Source organism: Ptychodera flava, chromosome 17 (assembly GCF_041260155.1).
Source record: "Ptychodera flava strain L36383 chromosome 17, AS_Pfla_20210202, whole genome shotgun sequence".
Taxonomy (NCBI): domain Eukaryota; kingdom Metazoa; phylum Hemichordata; class Enteropneusta; family Ptychoderidae; genus Ptychodera; species Ptychodera flava.
In genome coordinates this window covers 23,130,633-23,155,138 of record NC_091944.1, presented here as the reverse complement: position 1 = coordinate 23,155,138, position 24,506 = coordinate 23,130,633, and the positions used below count along the sequence as shown (strand labels likewise).

Sequence of the window (24,506 nt, the reverse complement as noted above, 5' to 3'; positions counted from 1 at the left end):
TCGACAAAATGAAAACTTATCAGCACTCGACAAGCGTCGGCAGCGATCACTACACTGCTATCCTGAATGATGATCAGAATCAATACTCAGAATCTATGATGCCAAATTAGTGCACTTGCAGTATTGCACACAATGTGAACGCCATTGTGCGTTCACGGCCTTATCAACCCTTTGCACGTTCACGGTGCTACTCACTGTTAAGTGATGGCGAAGGCAACACTTTGAATGCACAATGCCATACATGGACACCGTGGCGACAAAATTATTGTATTTTTACCAGAAATGTTCACGTATACACATTATTCATCCCAATAGACAATGAATTTAATCTCTGGTGATGATAACGCCTTAAGGCGCTTTGCAGGCATGTGCTCTTGTAAGTCGATGAACAGTTTGTACTACTATGAAGAATGGATGTTTGGCAATATTAGCCGTAGCAAAGGTCGGTAATGATAGATTTGTCAATACAGCGAGAATTTCCGTATTGCTCTCAGATTATGTTATGATGATTTTGGCCGAATTCATTCGGATGCCTTTGTGCACAATGTCATTTTCCTAACACATACCTTCGACAAATTTCAGCCTCGCCCTGAAACCTCTTCGGTTCACTATGTTGTCGGAGGTGAACCTCACCCAAAGCTGGTGAGCTGGGCTGATATACGAAGATGGGATGTCGTTACCAGAGATTTTCTTTATCGACGTTGTTGCGTCGTCGGGGTCGTCGCCGATGCCGTACTCGACAAAGTCGTACGAGAACTCGGTCTCGAAATCGAGAAACTCCAGTCTGATTTTATTCAGGAACGTCGTGCTGATCAACCACACGCACAAGCTTCTGGGTGGATAATCCTGGGGGTAGTTTGGTGAGGTTATTTCTATCGGCGATCCTTCTTCGATTGTGATTGTTCCTCCACATTCACCTGGTACTTGTGCTGCAAATATTAATTACACAGATTCCAAATAGTTGGAAGTCACTTGTCACGTGGAAAATATATGGAAGGGTAGCTTTGTTTGTAGAAAGGCCAGATATAAAAGCATACGAGGTAGTAGCGTGATCTTCAAGATATGAGTCGCTGTTACAAGGTGGTGGCAGTAACGTTTGTCCGATATGCAAACAAGAAAATCATTTACCATACAAATTGAAAACGTTTCAACACTCACTACCACAATTTTTTTCAGCCACTTTTTACTAATGACCCGCCTTCGGGAAAAGGCTAGGGTCGATAATTACATCTTTTAGCCGACTTTTCTTGAAAATTAGAGCGATGCTGATGTTGCAATATTCAGACTCTGGCTCTCGGTAAAAACTGAAGCGGTTGCCGCAAAAGAGGCTCGTGTAGTTTACGACGAAGTCAGAACTGTAAGCTTACAACACCCAGGGAGGAGATAGAGAATATATATGTACAACGATTATGTCATAGATATCAGCGATCAACTCAAATCTTCTGCTTTCATTAGTTTCAGTTTGATTGAACCCGCTTTTTGGTGAATGTATATTGGTACACAGCGTAAGACTGCTAGCATGCTGGAATCGAAATACGTGAAGATAAAATAAATCGCCCTGTCTGGTATCAATGCGCGCAGGAAAATAGGTACATCAGATTAACAATGCGCCAAACAGATATTCGGACTTATTTTTTTCTAATATTTTTATGGTATATCGCTTGTAGGGGCTCCTTTTACAGCTTTTAGGGTATGAAAAATGTTCAACTGTTGAGTTTTGTGACATCCCCATGAAGTTAATACTGGCATCGCGGGCCATTTTGATTATAAATCGGCAAATGTTTGGTAATTTGTTTGTCTATCACCAGGATTCGCACCGTAACACTTGATATTTATTATTGATCTGGTAAGAGAATGATTCAAAGTTCCTCCAGATATGCTCGGGCAAAAGTTTAATCATTTCATTTTCGAGGCGCATACTAAATGACAGTCTGGTCGTGAGTAAATTATCGTAGATTACCTGTCGTTGGCGTTGGTGGTGCTGTTGTTGTGACAGTTTCGACATCGGGACAGTACCTTTCATCAGTACCATCGCCGCAGTCGGCGTTGCCATCACACGCCATCGAGGCTGGCATACAACTTCCGTCGGGGCAAACCATGTCAGTGGCCATGCACGCTGTGAAAGAAATGACAATAAACATGAAACTTTAGTTTGACGTTATTCTTATCAGAAATCTCTGAGGCAGATGCATGTATAGAATCTCGTGGAACAGCGCCGCCAAATATTGAGGAAAGGTGAATCACACAAAAGGTACTTACTTGCGTTATATTGGCGAACGTAGAGTACGAATCCTCTCCTACTGACGTCAACATCAGAAACGAACTGGAGCCACATGTCGCTGCCGGCTGACACAAAGTTGATCGGGTCGACGTTCCCGGTAACGGTGCCGACCCAGTTATCCTCCGATGGGATAGCGGTGTCCCCATACCCCAGCAGATCGTAATCTTGCTCGGTGTGGAAAGTCCAGAAGGTCGTGTGGATCTGGGTGCCAGACGGCGACGATACAGTCCAGAGACAATCCCTATTGTTGCCATAATTAAGCGGGAAACTCGGCGAGGAAATCTTGTAGTAAGAAAATTCATCAGTAATTTGAATGTCTTCTCCACAGCCACCTGGAAAAAACAAAGAAGACAAGCCAAATGAAGATTACCACCGAGTGAACTGTATATACTTTGGGGTGACTTTACCAAACGTGGTAAATGAGCGCCATTCGACTCGTCCTGCAATGAATATGAACACAGCATATTGACATGAACTCCAGCGTGAAGGATGAAAACTTCAACATCAGCTTATGTATGATTGGTAGACGTTATCCCAACTGTTGTATAAAATATATGGACTCCCTTCACGTTGTCTCGAACGAGTACTGCACATGAATCAATATATTTGGGAATAATCATGTGCGACAGGGGGGCGCTGGACAGAAATATTTGAAAAGGCTGAAACCATTACTGCGGGGCTTAATCTAATCGCTAAGCTAAGATCAGCTTAGTCTCAGAAGAGCATGCTGTTCAATTCTATACTGCAAACGCTTACCTATTTCCGTTACATCGAAACTAAGCTCGTCCCCAGTACAAGTTATGGAAAGGATGACGAGTACCCAAAGTTGGTTCGACTCTGATATGATTTTGTACGGTGGAGACGTGGCCTGTAGATCCTTCAGGTCCCCGATGCGCTTTTCTCCAATTATAGCACCGCTTCCGAAGGTCAAGCTCATTTCACAGGCGGAGCGATCGCCGCCAAGGTCGATGGATAGCTCAACAAGTCGTCCCTCCTCCGTTGCGAGTATTTGAGCGCATTCTTTTCCAACTGACACGTTGAAATTGAAGGCTTGGCCGTTCATTAGGTTAACATACTGTCCACACTCTGTTAGGTTAGAATTGGGAGTGATATTTAGTTAACCCTCTATGGTAAGACTGAAAAATAGTGGGGCCGGGGTAGACTGTAGTACAATGACACCGTATCTTAGGTGTATGTCTGTCACCGTGACCATGAAGGGGACTGTATGGCACCGTATTTACTACCATAGTTTGACTATGGCTTACAATTCTTCAGATGTGGCGAATCTATACGAAAATCGTAAAAAAAGACCAGCCTTAGCTTATTTCAAATGGGTGATGTATGGACGTAGCCTACATGTATATTATTCAATGGAGCTGAACTTCCTGTAAATTACTAGCTGCACTTTATTTTTGCGAACGATGGAAGTACCCCAGATACTGATAATTTGGAGAGGTAGCCTCGCTAATTCCTGACGAAGTTTTGAAAAAACGAGCGTTCGAATGTTTGTGAACGATAATTCATTCATCAGAATCCGTGGATTAGGCAGCCACCTACCGTTGCCGATACCGCCATCCGGTCCCTTGCACGTGACTGTTCCACCGGGCGCGGGAAAGCAAAAATGTTGGCACCCGCCGTTGTTGACAGCACATCCATTGGTACCTAAAATAAGGATATGGTCCCCATTTCAATAACACTATTTCAAGTGAATTTGCACAGCTAATAAGATTTTCAAATCAAATCGCATGTCCCTATTTTTGATCTGTAGATAAACTGACATACAATTTTCTACGTCTACAGTTTTGATGGTTCTGTAATTTCTAACAAAAAAGACGAGAATCAGAATTTTAAGATAAGACGCAGCCTATGATTCAAACCAAAGCCAAAAATTTAAACGAAAATATAAGTTAGGCCGAACAAAAAAATTGTGCTGTTCCGATAACCCGACTGGGCCCTAATTTTTTTACCTGCCGATCCTAAAGTTTTTAGAGCTACGTAAAGACGGAAGTAAAACTTAAAAAAGAAAGAAAAAAAACCGAAAAATAACGCGTTTGTTACTTGGCATGAATTAAGCTTGAACGAGGATGTCTTTTATGTTTTTTTTCCTTTTATAAGCTTGTGTATGATACATTTTTCTGGAAATCTTTGACCGCCCTGAACGCTTGAAAAATGCATATTTAAAAATAAAAATATTTTGGGAAAAAATTACCGCCGAACTATCTACCCGATTTTGAAAACCATGTTATCGGAACAGCACAATTTATTATTGTTTATTTATTTTATTTTCCTTTTTTAGTCTATATATTAATACGACACACTTACCGTCCGGCTGCGAATGCAGTGTGTGAACGTGTATTCCCCAAGGAAAGTCGTAATCTTGTGGTCCTATCATATAGCTGGTAGCGTTCTCTGTTCTGTTGGCCCGCTTCAAAGTTTTGGACCACTGGTCCGCCCAGTAGACGTAGTCGGCGTCGATGCCTACATCGATCGGCGCTGACAAACCAAGCTGCAGCAACGTTTGTGTCGAACCGCTTTTGAGATCATGAACCTTCACGATCTCGCTGATCGCTTCAGACCAAAACAGCAGTTTATCTGTGTGTGGAAACCGGAATATTTTTATTCAGGGCATGGAGATTGTCATTTGAAGATCACTTTCGAAACTCCTGAGACGTTAATATAATGGCACTACGGCAGCAGCCACTGTTATGAGCCCATTCTATGGCCTTTCCGGTCAAAATATACCGGACATAACCGCAAACAATCTAAATAATCGGTGTCAAGGCGTGCTCTCTCTCTCTCTCTCTCTCTCTCTCTCTCTCTCTCTCTCTCTCTCTCTCTCTCTCTCTCTCTCTCTCTCTCTCTCTCTCACATACACACATGCACAAACACCATGTGGATAAAGTGTTGGTAATATAATCAAATCATAGAAAATAGTATACGCCTATAGGTATCGGATACGTTTGACAATTATAAGGACCCTTAACTTTTATCTGGAATTTCTAGCTAACCATGATGATATCAATAGAGTAACGTTTATTACTTACCTCTGTGATCTATAGCTAACCCATGTACACCCTCTAAACCGCTAATAAGTTCAATCATATTTGAGCCGTCAGCATTTGCCCTGTAGATAATACCTTCTTCGGTGTCAGCCCAAAACATCATACTACAGGAACACATACAACACAGAAATGCAAGAACTTGTCAGGCCATTAACTCTGCACAGAATTACGTCATTCAACTATCTGCGTAACTTTGGCGATGAAATGTGTACCTGACCTAATTCTTAAAGCTTTGTTGTGACTAGCCTAGTTTCTGAACCTATTAGCTGGCATTTCAAAACACAATAGCAATTATCATGAAATATGTATACGGCGCATAGGTTGTTTCTGTCTGTTTCTGTGAGAATTCCTCCTATTCCAATAAACTAGACAGGGTTGATCAGAAAATATCCAGACATTTACATGGGTAAGAGGATCGTCTGCAAGTAAGCGTAAATGTTCATGTATCCCGCAATTCGATATATGTATATATATATATATATATATATATATATATATATATATATATATATATATATATATATATGAATAATCAATCAATCGACCAACCAATCAAAACTGCATAACTATAAATTCAAAAATACTATTTATATAACTTCAACGTCTGAAGCGAACGTGACAAAGACAGTCAACCTGTCTTGTCTTCGCTGACAACGGGCCTTGTCAACAGCGTAGTTTACAAAAAATCCCAATATCCATGCAAAATTGACATGTGACAGCGGTTTGTATATGATCTAAAGACCTACCCTGCGACGGCGGCTATTTCGATCGGTCCGGGGGAGACTAGGTCGTTCAGAAGCGTCAACCTCATACTGCCGTCCGGTTTAGCGACCTCTATCGTGCCTCTGCTTCTATCAGTCCAGTATAGGTTTGATGACAGAGGGTCGAAAATCAGACCTTCGGGATCTGGAGTACGAATGAGGGTAAAAAGCAGGATACCGTATTAATACATTCAGAAGGGTCCCTTCGGAAGTAAATCAAAAGCAAGGGTTCACGGTCAAACGCAAATGTACGACTGTTTGTTTTTGCACATTCCTAGAAAAATCGTAAACAGAGCAACTTTCTATCGTCTGCTGATGCCAAAGTGTGCACTCGCAATATGTTGATATCGAAAGAACGGATTTGTCACTCACCAAAGACATTCCAGCTAGCTACGGTATGAACTTGATATAGGTCATTGTCGCGCAGCGCCCCCTTGATGTTTCCTCCTTCTTTGCTCCAGTAGATACCTTCTCCGATGGCGTCATATGTGACTCGTTGATAACCACTTTGATCGAGCTCAAATATGGGTATCTTGGGATTGTAAAACGAATCTGCTACATCCGGAATCGTTCTCCGAAGCCCGCTGTCAAAATCGGCCACCAAAATGAAATCGCCTTTAACAGGAAAAAAAACACCAAAAAAAACAATCAGCTTTTGGTATCAAGGAAGGCAATTCGTTGTCTGGCCCTGAAATCTAGCACTTCGCTTGTCTTATTTTCTATTTCTTCCCTGCGTATGAATTTGGTGTGGAGATGCAACCATTGATTTGACCAACAAAACATGTAAGTACATATTAATTCGAAATGCCACAGGATAAAAAGGTATGCCCATTGTAAGAATAAGTACACTTACCACTCGTGTCATGAATCGTAATCCAGAAGCCCTGCTTTGGGTTGACGTCGTCCGACGTAAACACAACTTCCACATTGTCAGACTGTGAAATTACGTCTGGCGGTGGCACTCCCCCTGAAGTCTTGTACAGTTCGTTGGTTTTGTTGTCGAACACGCTCAGAAAGTGTCGCTCGATGTACAAATCCAGCGATATGACATGCACCAGCAGCTTTTGACCGCTTGCTGCCGTCACCGACCATGAACAGGAAGTATTCGGCGCGTAGTTACCTGGATAACCGGGCGACTTAATTTCAACGGATCCGCCGGTCTCAACTAGCATATCACCGCCGCATCTCGGAGCTGAGAATTAGAAAAGTTTGTACATGTCATGAATAACGAATAAAGTCATCACATTGGCATAGTACTGTTATTTTATACATTTGACAACATTTCTCTGTTTGCCGCCAAAAGTAGGAGGCACGATATTAGATGGGTAGGAAGTTCGTCATACCTTCAACATCTTCGACCGTTATACTGCTGACTTCCACCTCAATGCCTTGCTGAGCAAGGCCATTGTCTGCATTGTTCAGGATCTGCGTGCTGAAGACCGTGTGTATATGATCCGCTGTCATGCCCTGGTCACCGAGCACCAATAAGCGACACGCAACGTCAACATTTCCCATGGCGGAGGAACTGATATTTTGTAGACAAAATGGAAAGACAGAGAATTACGTGAAATTTATCGGTTGATGCAATAGTTATTTACAATATTTACATATTTACATAAATGCATATGTGCGGCGTCTTGTCACTGGAAACTTTTGCCGGCGCAATATTTCGTGTGCCTAACTGACTTAACAATGCTCGAAATAAGGTGACATAATTCTCCAAAGTCATGTATTTTATCCCAAACAATCTGCTTACTTCTGTTAAAGAGAGAATATTACCGATAAGTTATTGAAGAATGAGTGCATTTGATGTCACAAACACCACAAGTTTGCTTCAATGGATAATCATGAGAGCATTTAACTTCAAAGGCAACTAAATCAAGCATGCTTCCGTCTCCTGCCAGCTTGATTCAGTTTTAACGGTTTTGCAACGTTAGTTCAATCAAAGGATTGTATCGTAACAGCATTATAGTATAACTCGTGCACTAACATCTCCATTGTGATGTACGGAAGTGTGCTGGCGCGGAGGCGCACATTCAACCTTATGACATTCAGCACATATGACAGTTTGGTTCAATCATAGGGTCAGGCAAGCATTAAATCGATTCTTGAAAAAATGACAAATAAACACTAGGTTTTAACCATTTTGATAAATCCAAGCTCCAAGTCTGCGAGTCCTCACGATCTCTATGTCTCATAATTCTAAATATAGCAATCTATACCCATGAACAGCACATATAGGTATGATAAACGCCTATGAACTGTTAACCGGGCGTTTGGTCAGAATGGCAAATTAACAAATGCTGATTGTTGCCTTTAACTCTTTGAGCGCCAAAATCAATTTTTGTCACCTTTATGAAATACACTCTTGTAAATTTTTTCCAGGTTTTTGCAAAAAAATTGATAACAAACTGTAGCAAATGAAATATGATGTCCATTCGGTCCAAAATTATCAAGAAATTTACAGAAATATTCGCAAAAACTGGTAAAATGTTGTACTAAAATTTTTGTGGGAAAAAATTACGGCGCTTAAAGGATTAAACTGTTGTGAAAAGCTGGGGCGAGCTGGATACACACACTCTATCGGAACATTGTACTATTACCTTGAATCAATTGATTGCTTGCATTTCCCTGTGACAAAATCACTGACTGACGTTATATTTACAGTCCTTTGACTCACCTTAAACTTATCACTTGCAGGTCCAGGGCTAAACCATAGATGTCGCTCGTATTGCCAATGGCCGATAGCTGTGATTAAATAAGTAATAAAGACAAAAAGGTTAGCTTCATGACATTTAACAGTTCCCCCGTTTAAAGAGGTACTTTGTGATATTTTTTCGAAAAATTGTTTTCGCATTATTGAAAATCCCACTTTTTGTTTGCAAATGTCTGTACAAGACGTTCTTCAGCGATAAACACATTCTAAATCTGAATTACATTTGTTCAAGAACGCAAGACCGCATAACATACTAACCCCTACGAACAATCGCATTTCTTTAACATTTTCAAATGAAAAAAAAAGAAAAAATGCAACCAAATCAGTGTGGAAAGGAGAGCTTCTCACGTTCTACATAGGTCAACATATACATATAATTACATAGAGTGAACTCATGCCGCCAAAGAGCTACTAGACTGAAAGATTCAGGCGTGTGCGGGCGCTCGAGGGCACTGCGACTACGTAAAGGGTCGTAGGTCGCAGTGCGCCGGAGCGGCCGCACACGACTGAATCTTTCAGTCTGAAGAGCTACAGACTTACCCCGATGATGATCCTGTTTGCCAGATCACTGTACTCGTTCGAGTCTGGGTCGTCGTAGGCAGGTATGAAGGTGACGTTTGTTATGGTAAATTCGATTTTGAAGATATCTGGCTCTGTGGAAAAAGATGAAGAGGAAGGTGTGAATTTCAGAATAGCCAGCCATACTTGATCTTGGTTTTTCTCTTGGGTTGTGCATGCATACTTGAATGCACTTGCAAACACGTGTATGGGTGTCGAACAATAACCGAGGTGTATATATGCCCGGGTACTACAAACAAGCAATTATCGTATTTATGCTAAATGAAATCTTAGTTGAAAAATTAAGCGATTGAGTTTTGATCGTCTAGCTTGTTGATGATGGCATTGATTGATTGATTGATTGATTAATTGACTGATTAATTGATTGATTGATTGATTGATTGACCGACTGAGTCTGATTTATCAATGTCTGTCGGTTAACTAATTGGATATTGCACCCTCAACAGATATTTGAATAATGTCACACAAATGAAGATAGTCTATTCTGTAAATGTATTCGAATGAACATGTTTACTTCAGTCGGAGTCCTATTCGCGTGATCAGAGCATGATCACTGTATTTAGAAGAGCGTGACGAACTCTCCTGATGTTTATAATTGGATAAATCTTTTATCTATATTTCATAATCTATTTCATGATTAAAGCATCCCTGTGAAAGTATCTACAACTACGAAGCCACACGACACGCGGATCTGCAGAGTACCTGTCAGGAGTAAACACGAAGACACGCCAAGACATGGGAGAAGCTGCCTGTATCTTGAGCAGTGATACACAGTATAACATTTCTAATCTGAACCGTTCACGGCCTGAGAAAACTGTTCTGTTGGAGACCGGGAAAAGGATTCAGTTTAGACAGATTTCCAGTTTAGACAGGGTTCGGTTTAGACAGGTTTTACTGTATGTAAATTTGTCGCCTTTAAACAAAGAATGTGCGGATGAAACGAGACTTATTTGCACTGAGTCAATCAGCGGTATCTCGACGCAAATCCGAGCTGAGTATCCACGAGACAAGACAAGACGAGACGAGACGAAATAAGATGAGAAGACACCGCAAAGACAATCGCACAAAACCCTCCTCTATATACGTAATGAGCTGATTGACACTTGTCGGTGATGCACTTACCTATGTACACTTCACACAAGTCTCCGGTGTATAGAATGGGGCACTGACACTTATATTCCGTTACCAGGGAGACGCAGGTAGCCTCCCCGACGCAAGGATTAGACAGACATGGGTTGGCTTCTGAAAGTCGGAAATCACCAAAAATAACATCACAACCTTTTTTGTTTATAATCGTATATTATGCAAACTCAGTGTTACATTCAATCATTCATTCAATTATTCATTCATTCACTCATTGCATGTATCCATATTCACATACTATATATATAGATAGATAGATGGATAGATAGATAGATAGATAGATAGATAGATAGATAGATAGATGTACATCATGACACTCGATACATAGAAACATAGATACATAGATAGATACATAGTTACATACAGACAGACAGACAGACAGACAGACAGACACAGTATATTAGGATCAGAGAATGAGTTGAGAATTGTCTCCTTACCTATCTGACAGAATTCTCCAGAGTATCCGGGTTTACAGAGACAGTTGTACAATCTTCCGTTAGAGACACAGTTGGCGTCGTTCTCACAAAGGGCATAAATGCACGCGTCATAGTCTGCATACGACGGACATCACAATTAAGATATGACAAAAATAAAAAATATCGGCAGCAGTGATTGCTCCAGTGATTGTAAAACTTACGGCCATTGAAATATTTTGGCCATTGTAGTTCGCAGTGAACACGTGTTTTGTGAGATTTATACACGAAATATCATTCTCACAGATTTAACAAGATAAACTTGGAAAATATGACCGATGTTAGGTAAAGAGAGTTTTGCTAAAACCTTAGTTTAATCAAGCGGGTAGGAATTACAGTATATATATATATATATATATATAATATATATATATAATATATATATATATATATATATATATATATATATATATACACATATGAGTGTGTGTGTGTGATATTATATTTACCTTCAGAACAGTAACGTCCAGTGTACAAGGCTGTGCAAACACAGTAGTTGTCAAGTACTCCAGTATCAACACAGGTGGCGTCATTCAGACAGTTATCGTCGTCAGTGCATATGACTGTTGTTGATGAACGGGGAAAAATAATGTGGTTTACGTGATGAAATCGCCATGATGAGACCATGGATGACAAAACAGTTGAAAATATTATGACAATTGTGTTCGCGTGAAATGTTCAGATATTCAAAATATGTCGCAACTTGTTGGTAGGCGATAATAGTTACAATGATTCGCAGCTTAAAGGGCCATTATTTGTAACTTTTGACCATTTTTTACTTCGGAAAATTTCATGTTGGAGGCTCATATTTGTTGCAAAATGTTATTTTACGAAGAAACAAATATGATTAGTGATGTTATAGCCACATAAAACTGCTAATTTTTGTTCAAACGTGTTGCCCTTCCGAGCTCGTTTGTTGACGTCTGGCATGCTCAGCGTGCTGGGGAGAACGCAAATATGGTGACGCCGCGATCACGCCAGATGTACAAGTTCACGTTTATTGGGGGATCAAAACAACATTGCGTCTTGGATTGCCAGACATCTGGCTACGCAACGTGCTCGGACAATAGACTACGACGTAAGTACCGGGCATAAGTAATGAATATTTATTTTGAAATTGCTGTAAATGGCTCGCGCAGGTGCAGAAGAATGCCTACGTTGCAATCCGCGTGTCAACAGAGTTTGTATTTCTGTCCGGACAAAAATTGAAATTTTCGTTGTAAAATCACATGTTATTTAGTTGTAGGGCACGTAATGTTTCCGAATAATATGCGATTCTCTGTTATTTGACAGGCTATTCAACATGAGCCAGTGATCATTTCAATCAAAACTAACGGAAAAATCGCCAGAAGATACAGCTAATGGAACTTTAAACGCTATGGCAGATCTCAAACATAAAACGGAAGTGCAGGAATTTTTGACTCTCACATTGAGAAAAATTACCATGACAACGATATCATTTTTTCTTACTGTGAGTCTGGTACGTTATTCGTACTTAAATGCGCAAATAATTCGTGTACCACCTATACCTGCATCATAAGCCGTTGCTAGAAATCCTTTGTCATTGACGAAATCATCCGAAGAGAACACCATCCACAGCGCGTTGTCAAACGAAAGTACATCCGGCGGGGGCACGGGACCCGTGTGTTGCACCGTCATATTCTGCCAAGGAACTTGGCCTTCCCCGATGGAGACGAAGTCAAAGTCGTGTTCAGTCGCGAAGTCGGCAAAGGTGAGGAGGATACGTCTGCCTTCCTTGACCCTGATGATCCACGTGACTTCAGTGCTGAACGGGTAGTCCCCAGGGTAGCCGGGCGATGTAAAGTTCTCAGCCCCGCCGACATCGAGATCGATGTATAATGCTGTCAGCAACAAAAAAAATACAAAAAAATCAACACACATACCAAAACTTTATCAAACGTTACTGCTAGGGGAGCTATAGCTCAGCGTTTACGTGCAGAATCTATCCTTTTTAAATAGTTGTTCTGCTTGATGTTATAAGTGTTGTGTATAAGAAAATCTGCCTTTTTAGTGCTATTTCCTTGGCTTCAGCTTTTAGCGATTTCCTTGGCAAAAGCGTTTGGCGAGTAAACATTACGCGAGAATATGGCCAATTTAGACATAACTGACAAAAGTATATCAATAGCTATGAAGTTCGACCATAACGACGTAAACAACGCAAAGTGGGCACTAACTGTCTGAACTCGGGGTGGTCTGCGGCGGTGCTTTAGTCGAGGGTGGCGGCGTCGGTTTTGGTCCTGAGGACGGGCAGTGTGCTTCGTCTTCGCCGTCAGCGCAATCAACGACCGCGTTGCAAACTTTGTCGACACCAAGACAGTCGCCATTGCCGCAAATGAAGTCTCCTTCTTGGCAAGCTGAACGGAGGGGAAAAAAACAATAATCGAGTTAGTGCGATCAAACTACAAGGAACTAAATTTAGGTAACCCCTTTTACCGAATATAAAGAATGTCTTCAGAAACATTTCAACTATTATGACAACGGCGAGATCACACCGTGAACATATATAATTGCAATTATTTTAAGATTATGAAATTAGGTGAAAAATCCGATTTGATAAGAATACTTGTACTTCAGAAAAAATGTAAGACGTGATAAAATTTCAAAAATTAAGCCTAAAGCGAACAATAAATGCCGATTTCGGACTTGTCACATAATACTTGCCACAATAGTGACAACCCTCTTCATAGACTTGGTAAACGAGAGAGAATGAAACTTCCTAAACTGCACTCGATTGCACACAACCTGGCAAATTGTAATTGCGAAAAAAGGAAAATGGTGTACATTTGACACCTTCCTGGAGACATTGCGCTTTCTTTGGATTCAGATTGTATAGATGTTGTTTCACAGGTTTACTGTCCCCGACATGAGCATAGTGATAAATGATGTTTGTCTTCGTTGGAACATCCTGGAACAAGTGTTCGTATTCTTGGATCAGTTGTTGTTGTGAAGGCTGGAGGTGTGCCAACTTAGACTCAAGATTCTGCCAGGATTTCTGAATTCTGGACTTTGGCCGACCCCAGCAGAGAAAAACCACCAATACGTGAAGGGATGCTCTGATTGCAATAAGGCGGCGTCTAGTCATTAATAAGCATGATTAATTTCTTATACTTACAAGGATTGTATATTCCGAGAAGTATGACGAAACCTCGGTAAGACAGATATATATCCGAATAGAAATTGATCCACATCTTGTTGCTCACTGATGCGAAGTTTTCAGGCTTCTTTGGTCCTGAGAAGTAATCTATCGTGCTTTCCCAGCTGTAGGTGTGACCGTCGCCGAATATCAGGTAGTCGGCGTCAGACTCGGTCTCGAAATCGATGAACATGACATGGACGCGAGATCCTTCAGGAGCCGTGACTGTCCAGAAGCAGCCCCGGTTGTCACCGTAATCAAATGGGTAGCTCGGAGACGTGACCGGGATAATATTTTCGTCTTGATCGAGTACGTAGTTATAACCGCAACCTGTTAGAAAATATAGAAGATGCGAAGTTTCTAACTTTAGGGTTCATCTGGTACTTGTATGAGACATTCCTCTTTGCGCCAAAATAATAACAGAATTTCTTCGCTCAACTATAGATAGTCTATTTAACATCAGAGTTTGACTATACCTTATTGAGTTCTTCTTCTGCAAACAATACTCTAGATATGTATGTCAGATTGGTGTCAAGAAAAAATGCTGCAGACATGTTACCAGCACGTTGAGAGAGCTACACAGCGAATGTTGACAGCGAGAGAAATTTTCGATTTGTAGTGGGGAGGGCCGGGGGACTCGCAACTTACCACTATTTGCAACGTACGTCCAAATAGCACTGTTTTCACAGCCTGTGCTGGCGTCTCTACGAATCCACGCTTGGTTGTCCTCTGACAGGAGTAGTATAGAGCCACTTGGTGGCAGACTTGCCCCGGTCACCCGAGCAATCGTCCTGTGGTTGACGTCGGAGCCGCTGCCGATAGACAGATCGAAGTCGCACTCCCGGGAGACGTTTGCGAAAACAACGTACACGCCGATGAACTCCGTGTCGATACCGTAGTACACCCACGCACATTCGTCTGAACCGCTGAGAAAATCCTCCGGTAAAGTGTCATCGTAACCATCGTATGGCAGTCCGGAAATGTCGTTCCATTGACCACAGGCTAGGGGGAATGAACGAAACTTTTTAAGGAAATCTGGAGATCGCACATCTTCTCAAAAGGATAAACGACAACTCTCCTTTAGGGTCAAAATAGGGCACAGATGTTCGTATGCGTTCTTATTGGTCCGCTGCTTGTGTATGTATACCCACTAAGAATATTGAGTAAATGAATTCATTACCGTCATGCTTTTCTGATTAGAAACCTTATTTTCACGGTGATCCTTGATATTTATTATTTGTTGTGAACAATCGGGGTTTTAAGTGCCATTGAGGCAAGTTTGAGCAAAAGTTAAAATCTATTTCGAGTCGCGTATCAGATTTCGATACAACCAACAATGCGATCAGTTTGGAGTTCGAAACCTACAGCGAGAACAAGAAACATTGGGCTTTGATGCGCCTCTTCAATTTACCATATTATATATCTCGATACTATTTTTCTGGTAATTAAAAATATACAGATGACATTTTGTTAGCCTTAATAGACGTCTATTTATATCTGAATATAGAGTTAGATAATCTAAGAGAAGAAAAACAGAAGATCAAAATTATTTACCGTTTCCAAGACCGGCGTCTGGTGTCTTGCACGAATAGGACGCCCCCGGTATCGGGAAACAGAAATAATCACAAGTACTGCTGTTTCCGACACATTGGTTAGTGCCTGTTTGTGAAATAATAAGAAAAATAAAAGAGCATGAAATAGAAAAATAGTGGCCTTTGCAAACCAATCAAATTCAATTATTTATTGCTCATCATGATCATTTGGTGTAAAACGTTCGATGACGATGAACCAGTGTTTGAAATGGTATCACTTTCATATATAATTATTTGCTTACGATGTCGTTAGGGAAAAGTGTATGGAAACCAGAAGCTCGGTGAACTAGCCACACATAAGATGATTATAAAGTGATAGAGACAACACGTCTACCTGTATTAGGATGTGAGAATGTCGTAACCGCAGCCTACCGTCAACATGAACTACCATACGTCAAATACGGATGGTTATGGTATACATTACCTTGGGGCCTTGACACTGACGTCTCGACAAAGACGCCTGATGGGTAGGAATAATCCTGGGGGCCGATCTTCACCTGGCTCTGGCCATCTCTTGTCGCGCGAAACAAGGAATGAGCAGATATGTTGATGTCGAAGTCTATATAGTAGACGTAACTTGTGTCAACTGCGAGGTCATTGACGCCCTTGAGTGAGGATAAAACAGTTGAGACCGCGCCTGACTGCATGTCCTTAACGACGATATGCTCCTCAGTCCAATCACTCCAGAACAACATTTTTCCTGTGCGTAGAGAAACAATGGTCATCTGGATGTTATCTTATCAACAATACCAGAACGGATGCTTTCTGCACTGGAGCAATATATTCCTTGCTTCTTTAGTTCTCCTTTCTATGTATCAAAGTTCTTGCGAAACAGACAGCGTGTCGCCGCGGCGTCAACTCGAGTCCTTAAAACCAGCTAAACTTCTTATTTTGAGCTTGGCCGTTTTCAATCCGATGAATAAAACTGAGAGAGAGAGGGGAGAGAGAGAATTCTTACCAACGTGGTCAATTGCCATTCCTGAAATCCATCCGATGCTTTGGTCCTCATAAACCTCCTTGCTTTGCCCGTCACAATAAGCCCGATAGATAACAGAATCTACACCATCGGCCCAATACATATATCTGGTTAAAACAAAATATATGTCATGGAATGGGTAAGAATTTACAGCAGTCATAGGAATCTTCCCCGTAGACGTCAATATTTAATTTTGCTCTCGTGTCCATTCATGTAATATATGAGTTCCTCATCTGATAAACTAGATTGGAAATAATTTGGGAGAATTGGAACTTTATATTTTTTTCAAATTTCTCAAAAGCCTTAGGTGCCCTTTAGCTGACTGTTGCAATATTACAAAATACTCCTAAAACAAGTGTATAACTTAAAAAGAAAAGCAGATGAGCTTATATCATTAGATTAAACAGATATTACTTCACTATCCAATTATCCCGAATTAGTTCCAATCGCGTTTATGATAGTCATAACGGTTAAAGACTGACAACTTACAATACGTTTTTGATTCAAATCGCAGTTTTAGGTTTTCATAATCATCATCATCATCATCATCATCATCGTCATCATCATCATCATCGTCATCACAATCATCATCATTATCATCATCAGTATCATCATAAACATCGCGATCATCATCATCATCATCATCATCACTACTAAAACCACAACAGCCACCACAGCCACCATCACCATTATCATCATCATCATCATCATCATCACCACCACCACCACCACCATCACCATCATTATCACCACCCACCACCACCACCACCACCATCATCATCATCATCACCACCACACACCACCACCACCACCACCACCACCACCACCACCCATCATCATCATTATCAATACCCTAACTTCCACATCCTTCGTCGCTATCACCATCCCTTCTGCCGCCATGCCACGACTACCACCATTAGTTAATGTATCATTGAAGTCGTCGTGATGACTATCATCGTAAGGGATAAAAAAGAAATGTTCTTTTGCTGTTGCATGCCTACTCTTAATATGCTAATAATGACACCCAGGAGTTACCCTCACATGGCTTTAATACCATTGATGCTACAGCGCACCTACTGAAAGTATACTCCAGAATAACATGTCGCTCTCTGTCTACTACGATGCTTTATGGGAAATGGATACTGACTCGGAAGATGCATGTCACAGCCATAGACAAGTAGATGGAGACAAAGCGGCTTCAGATATACACGTTCTATCTACGTTCTTCTGCACATGGTCTTTTTTACCTTAGTCCATTTGAATTCTGAAAATTAGTCCATAGTCGTAACCAGCGCCACCACAGCCGTCACTGTGATCATCAGCCAATCATGTTTAAAAACTTAAACACTTATCATCCGTCGGTCCATCTTTTTCGCCGTCTAAGTTTTGCGAAAATCCACTTTTTCTATAGAGTTGAACACAGGGATGGCTGCAATTTTGAATTTCAAATCTCTGTAAATCTTAGGTAATGTGTTTCTCTTGTGCTAAAATTTGCACAATGACTCCCGATTTTTATCCTTGATTATGACAGAGAATGGTTGAACGTTTCTTGGAGGCAAGTTTCAGCGAAAGCGTATGTATGTATAAGTCTACCTATTATGCTTACCCGGCCACTGCGTCCACCTCAATTGGTCCAGGGTCGCTCAGACCAGAGAGAAGGACAAGTCGCATACTCCCATCCAGTTTCGCCACTTCAATGGTCCCACGTGAGCTGTCTGTCCAGTAGACGTTGCCCGAGAGAGAATCGACACTAACGCCTGCAGCGTCTGTTGACAATGAAATTTTGATACAGCTGGTATTAGAGACAAATCTACTCGGCAGAGATACCGGATTCTGCCAACATGCACATAACCGAGCATTTTACGTATACTGAATATGTGCGCAGCTAACCATGTTTAAATGTACGCAGGGTACGGTTGGGAAAGTTTCCGTGTTTCAGGGAATGTTAACGCGTACTCGTGTTCATCAAGCGGCCTTCGCGGCTATTGTGATATTTGCTGTACTTATCATAATTGCGGATATTCTGAGTTCAGAGGGATTTTTTAAATCCGTTACAATGCCATACTTAAACCAATGAGAGCGAATACGTGATGAATTTAGAACTCTAAAATATCCCAACTAAATTGCCTGATTGCATGATTTTGAAAAACTATACTTCATTTCGTGTTTATTTATGATCTGCACATTATCATTATAGCTGAAAGTGCACGTGCTGAAAGCGAGATATCGTAAGTACGGTATACAGTCTATGAAGCAATACCAAAACGTTCCTGGCTCGTTGCAAAAAGCATAAACAACACTTTGCAGACATGAGCGAAAAAACTTGCAACACTCACATATTACATTCCAGCTTGCGATAGTGGACGTTGTGTAGTAATCGTTTGTCATGTAGGTTCGCTGTATCGACTCCGTGTCGTGGACCCAGTATATTGACTTCGAAACGAAGTCGTAGGCAACCCTGGTGGCGTTTGCTTGCAGGTATAACGGTAGAGTCGGGTTGCTAATGTCTGGGGCGTCGATGAATATTTGACTGATTGCCCCGAATCCAGAATCGGCAACCAAAATGAAATCGCCATCTTCAAATGATATGTGAAGAGAGAAAAAAATGTGGAGATTGAAGTTAAGGTTTAGAAGGGCTTTGTGAAGGAAAAAAAGTCGAATTTGACCGAAGTACTGCCACTAATGTGGTCAGTATAATGTAATGTTACTGTGATATCATCATCACCATAATTAAAATTTTCTCATATTTCTCATATTCTTTTGAAAAAAGACAATAATTTGTACACATTGAAGCGTTACAATGAGAAAAGGACTGAAAAATAGTTGCTCTAGGCACTAATCGGGTTCAGCCCCAAACTCAAGAAAGATTGATGTACAGGTTTTTAAATATGGCGACTGTTCCTATATATCACAGTGACAGATATTACAGAAAGTTAATGAACTAGGCATGAAGCCTTGGAAAAATACATGAAAACACAAAACTACAGCAAAAAAGCGAAAGGTACTGTGAGAGAAAACGGTCTGAGTTACAAAATCAACAAAACTACAATTCCAGTAAATAATTATAAATAAATAATTTTTAAATAATTAATTAAAATGTTCCAAAATCCATTCTCATTCAACTATATAATGCGTTCATTTTACCTGATATAATGTACTGTTTGCGTACCTAATGTTATGTTGTGAAATTGTCAAATTTGAGCCTGGAATACGAAAATTTTCAACTTGTGTTAAACGTGTTGGATACGAGTGCTTTGGAATCTCAAAATAGTGTTCAACTGCATGAGGAAGATTGTTATTTTTCAAATCATAAACAAACATACAAGTACAATATTTACTCAGTTTGTAAATATCTAAAATATTCAGTTTGTAAAACAGAGGTTCGGAAAGAGCAATAAAATGAGAAAAGGTAATTGAGCGAACAGTGCCTTTCTGAAGGCGAAAAATTGGCTCTTAATAGTTGGAAAAAGTATGTTCTCAGATTTCTAGCTGTGAAACACTGGAATTACCTGCCTGGCTATCTCAAACAATTGTCAAGTAGACAAGTTTTCAAGTCCGCATTGAAACATCACTTACTAGAATCTACATTAAAACTGTGTATGTTTCTATCCTCCATCACACTTAAGCTTGTACAGAATACTATACTTAGGGGCCATGAACTCGATTAGTCCTATTAGATTATTTTCATGGTCCCAACCAGATTATTCAATATTGCAATGTTCTTTCCTTTTTTTGACTTTGTACAACTTCAGTAAGACACAGTTTCTTTTCATTTTCATTATTGTACATACTGTGAAGCATCTGATGAAATAAAGCATTCATTCATTCATTCAAAATCATCACAATCGTTACAATTATTACCATTTACAAAATTGTTGTAATAGTTGTTTTTGTTGTTGTTGTTGATGTTGATGATGGTGGTGGTGGTGTTGTTCTGGTTACTACTATTACACGATTTTCCGATGTAACTTAGTTATTGTAACAGCATTTTTTATTGTGAAACTCTCAATTGCAATTATATATGTTATTGTTCCCTGGTGTGTATGAGAGACAGAGAGGGGGGAAGCGCTGTCACGGTATATTTTAACCTGTGTCAGCCTGTTGACTGACTGTCTTAACCTACCGAGTGTGTCGTACACTTCGATTTGAAATCCAAACCCACTGTAGTCACTGTCTGAAGTGAACGTAATCCATATTTGGTTGGTGGTCGATACCACTTTCGGTGGGGCGTATGGCCCTGAAGCCGTGAAAATTACCGAATTTTCATCCGATGGGTCGCCGCCGTCGCCCAGGACAACTTCATCAACTGTATACTCTGTGTCTAGGACAGTGAAGTAGGTAATGATCTTTCTTCCCTCGTCAGCCATCACAATCCACGTACACTGCAGATTGGGATCGTAATCCGATGGATAATTCGGCGAAAGAATAACGTCACTTCCCCCTTCTGAAAGTGTCAAAACTCCCCCACAATAAGGACCTGAAAACAATAAACAAAGGATAATCAGTTATTAAGTTAAACAATTGACAACCGAATACGTACTTGTCCAAGGAAAGCTACCGAACTGTTGGGTTGTTAACAAATTTAACATATTGTTACATCCTCACCAGTTGTCGGTTCAATACCTTCAGTCGTGATTGCCGGACTTGTGGTTTCCATCATCGTCGTCCTGGGCACGGTCGTTGCGGTTGAAATTGGAGCGCGCGTCGTTCCTGGTGAACCGGTGGTCTTCGCATGAGTTGACACTCTATCAGTCGGTTTCACCGTTGTTTCTGCGGCAGCGCTCGTCACAGTTTCTGTTGTGACAGGTTCGGTGACTTTTTTGAGTGTCGTTTGCTCGGGGACGCTCGTCACAGTTTCTGTCGTGACAGCTTCTGTGACCCGCTTGGCTGTCGTTTGCTCGGGGACGCTCGTCACAGTTTCAGTTGTGACAGCTTCTGTGACCCGCTTAGCTGTCGTTTGCCCGGGGACGCTCGTCACAGTTTCAGTTGTGACAGCTTCTGTGGCCCGCTTAGCTGTCGTTTGCTCGGGGACGCTGGTCACAGTTTCAGTTGTGACGGCTTCTGTGGCCCGCTTAGCTGTTGTTTGCTCGGGGACGCTGGTCACAGTATCAGTTGTGACAGCTTCTGTGACCCCCTTAGCTGTTGTTTGCTCGGGGACGCTCGTCACAGTTTCAGTTGGTACAGCTTCTGTGGCCCGCTTAGCTGTCGTTTGCTCGGGGACGCTCGTCACAGTATCAGTTGTGACAGCTTCTGTGACCCGCTTAGCTGTTGTTTGCTCGGGGACGCTCGTCACAGTTTTAGTTGTGACAGCTTCTGTAACTCGCTTGGCTGTCGTTCGCGCAGTTTCAGTTGTGGCTGTTTCTGTAACCTGATGGGTCGTTGTTTGCACTTGGGTTCTCGTTTTAGAGTCTGTTGTGATGGTTTCTGTGGTTCGCCTGGCTGTTGTGACTTTTGACTGGGTTGTGGTTTCATCTGTTGTCACAAGTGCTGCGTCTGTTGGTCTTTGCGTTACACGTTCCGTTGTTTGAGGCGCAGGTTCAGTGGTGGTTCGCCTTGGTGGAGGTCTGACGACTGAAATAACGAAGAGACAGCATTTGTATAAGGAAGGCCAACTATTAAAATAAAATAACATTCTCTTGAAAATAGCCACCACAAAGATATTGATAATTTAAGTCATAGCTCTGGTACTCCCCTTCAATTGTAACAATACAATCTCTTTTCACGTTCATCCAATCATGAAGGTAGAAGCGAGACCTCATTGTATGGTTCTGTAAAAAAAAACATTGTGTGCGCTTGCGCACTGTCATCGTTCCATTGTCCAGAGATTTGACATTGCTTCGGGTTTGTGTTTGACGGAGAGCACCCTAATATTCCCGTGTCTGAAAAGAGCGAGACTGCGCCTACCTTGAACGACTTCCACGCTGTCCACTTGCACTCCTATTGACAATTGGACTCCAGAGGGCGAAACCACAGCTGCAACGATCACATCGACTACCGCTTGGCCACTTGGTACGTTATCCAGCTGGATAGTAACGACAACGACTTGAAAAAGAACGATGACGCTACCGGGGCTGTTTCGGAACGAGAAAATATTGAGTATAAACATTAGAAAGGTGAGGGAAAATAGTGAAGGAAGCAGAGACAGACAGACAGACAGCGGGTAGATAAAAACAATAATGTTGCAGCTAAATCGTAAACAATACAAACACAACGGGTGGCACCTACCTGAATCCCGTGATGATAGTTCGATTGTAGTGATCCCCGAGTGAGCTGTTCGAATAGATATTATCTAGCTGCAAACAAAAATATAAATAGGTATTCATGGTCACACCGTCATACTTGCAACAGCCAAGGACGGTTAACTTAAATGCTAGACGGTAAGAATGCTTATATGGGGATATGTATATTTAGTCACAAAAACGGTTACCCTTCTTGTACATGTAATCATTTGGTTCTTGTAATATGTACGTTAAAAAGAGCTTGGAATTAGAATCACAATGTTATTCAAAGTTTAAGTTTCCTCTTTGTATATTTGCTCAGTTACTGAAAACAAGTTTTCATGACGCTATGCATGTACGCGCTATGCTATTTCCATAATGAGCACAGCCAACGCCTCTTTGAAAGATTCTTTCGTTTTTACTTACATCTGCTAAAACTTTTGCTTCCAGCTCCTTATATTCTGGCGACTCGGAATCACGATATTCTTCCCTATAAATAAGTGGTTCATTGTCTAATGTCTCAATTTTCATGCTTCCGTCTACCAATAGCTCCCCTGTCAAAGAAATGCAGAATGTTGTGTACATGAGCACTGACTCCATCTCTCTCTCTCTCTCTCTCTCTCTCTCTCTCTCTCTCTCTCTCTCTCTCTCTCTCTCTCTCTCTCTCTCAGGTTGCCACAATATCAGAACAAATTTTCTCGTCAGACATTGAAGAGAAGGGTCGATTCTGTTTATAATATCCCAATAGTGTATGCATACATTCCAACTGACATGAATAGTTTCATTAACCTTTTAAGATATCGTACATACACGTTTTTATAATGGATTTTAGAAAGCAGAGCGCCTACCTTCTTTTCCTTCCATGATTGGATATGGCGTTGGTGTCACGGTCGACGGCAGTGTACGAATTGCTGCAAGTCAAAGACAATTGAACAGTGCGTTGAGTCGTCTTTGCGTGGGTTTATTACAATGGTGTAGCGCTGATGTGAGCACGGTTCATGTGAGGAAGTAAATACGGGTACATATTGTGTCTTTCATCTCTTTTTCTTTCTCTGGTTTGCAAGCTGAATGATTTGAATTTGTCTACACAGCCGACCTTGACGTTCAACTTGAGGAGCTACGACTAGCTCATATATTTGCAACCTACGTACGGTATGTATATGTTGTAAAAGCTCGAAAGGTTCAACCTGAGAGTGATGCCGAGTGTTTGTCGTATTTGCAGTTGTTGTTGTTGTTGTTGTTGTTGTTGTTGTTGTTGTTTGGTTTTGTCTATATGCTACATTTGAATAATTGAAGACCGTACTTGTGGAAGCGAAGACTGACCACAGGCGCTCGGCTCGCTCATGTGCGGCCCTGTGATTACTCTTTTGTCACTTTTCGTATACTAGCAATCAACGTAGATGGTTGAGCCGAGCGCCTGTGGCACTGATGACCCTCTGAGGCCCGTACCAACGGTAACCGAAGCCAAGCTCTACTTACCTCCATCTGTCGGGCGTAACGGCGTCTCGTCTGACGGTCCTGTGCAAAAGAGAGGGAAGAATTCAGTACAGT

The 24,506-nt window shown here is 41.3% G+C and overlaps 1 protein-coding gene across 4 annotated transcripts in view; it reads right to left on the bottom strand.

Moving 5' to 3' along the window:
• Positions 1-24,506, bottom strand: part of LOC139115821 (low-density lipoprotein receptor-related protein 2-like) — a 61,677-nt gene that overhangs the window by 22,926 nt on the left and 14,245 nt on the right. For 3 of the 4 annotated variants that reach the window (XM_070678194.1, XM_070678196.1, XM_070678198.1), the window contains exons 3-34: positions 24,435-24,473; positions 23,804-23,866; positions 23,382-23,509; positions 22,963-23,030; positions 22,642-22,808; positions 21,343-22,308; positions 20,861-21,214; positions 19,074-19,313; positions 18,344-18,503; positions 16,720-16,844; positions 16,186-16,461; positions 15,724-15,828; positions 14,818-15,171; positions 14,149-14,499; positions 13,211-13,390; positions 12,545-12,877; positions 11,465-11,578; positions 10,980-11,093; positions 10,522-10,641; positions 9,361-9,473; positions 8,785-8,852; positions 7,448-7,629; positions 6,958-7,296; positions 6,477-6,719; positions 6,090-6,249; positions 5,326-5,447; positions 4,604-4,873; positions 3,839-3,943; positions 3,038-3,367; positions 2,260-2,613; positions 1,961-2,116; positions 567-929 (exon numbers count right to left, since the gene is read on the bottom strand). In XM_070678194.1, the coding sequence (XP_070534295.1) occupies positions 567-929; positions 1,961-2,116; positions 2,260-2,613; positions 3,038-3,367; positions 3,839-3,943; positions 4,604-4,873; positions 5,326-5,447; positions 6,090-6,249; positions 6,477-6,719; positions 6,958-7,296; positions 7,448-7,629; positions 8,785-8,852; positions 9,361-9,473; positions 10,522-10,641; positions 10,980-11,093; positions 11,465-11,578; positions 12,545-12,877; positions 13,211-13,390; positions 14,149-14,499; positions 14,818-15,171; positions 15,724-15,828; positions 16,186-16,461; positions 16,720-16,844; positions 18,344-18,503; positions 19,074-19,313; positions 20,861-21,214; positions 21,343-22,308; positions 22,642-22,808; positions 22,963-23,030; positions 23,382-23,509; positions 23,804-23,866; positions 24,435-24,473 (7,062 nt within the window). The remainder of the gene's footprint in view (positions 1-566; positions 930-1,960; positions 2,117-2,259; positions 2,614-3,037; positions 3,368-3,838; positions 3,944-4,603; positions 4,874-5,325; positions 5,448-6,089; positions 6,250-6,476; positions 6,720-6,957; positions 7,297-7,447; positions 7,630-8,784; positions 8,853-9,360; positions 9,474-10,521; positions 10,642-10,979; positions 11,094-11,464; positions 11,579-12,544; positions 12,878-13,210; positions 13,391-14,148; positions 14,500-14,817; positions 15,172-15,723; positions 15,829-16,185; positions 16,462-16,719; positions 16,845-18,343; positions 18,504-19,073; positions 19,314-20,860; positions 21,215-21,342; positions 22,309-22,641; positions 22,809-22,962; positions 23,031-23,381; positions 23,510-23,803; positions 23,867-24,434; positions 24,474-24,506) is intronic. The other variant, XM_070678195.1, reaches the window with a different exon arrangement.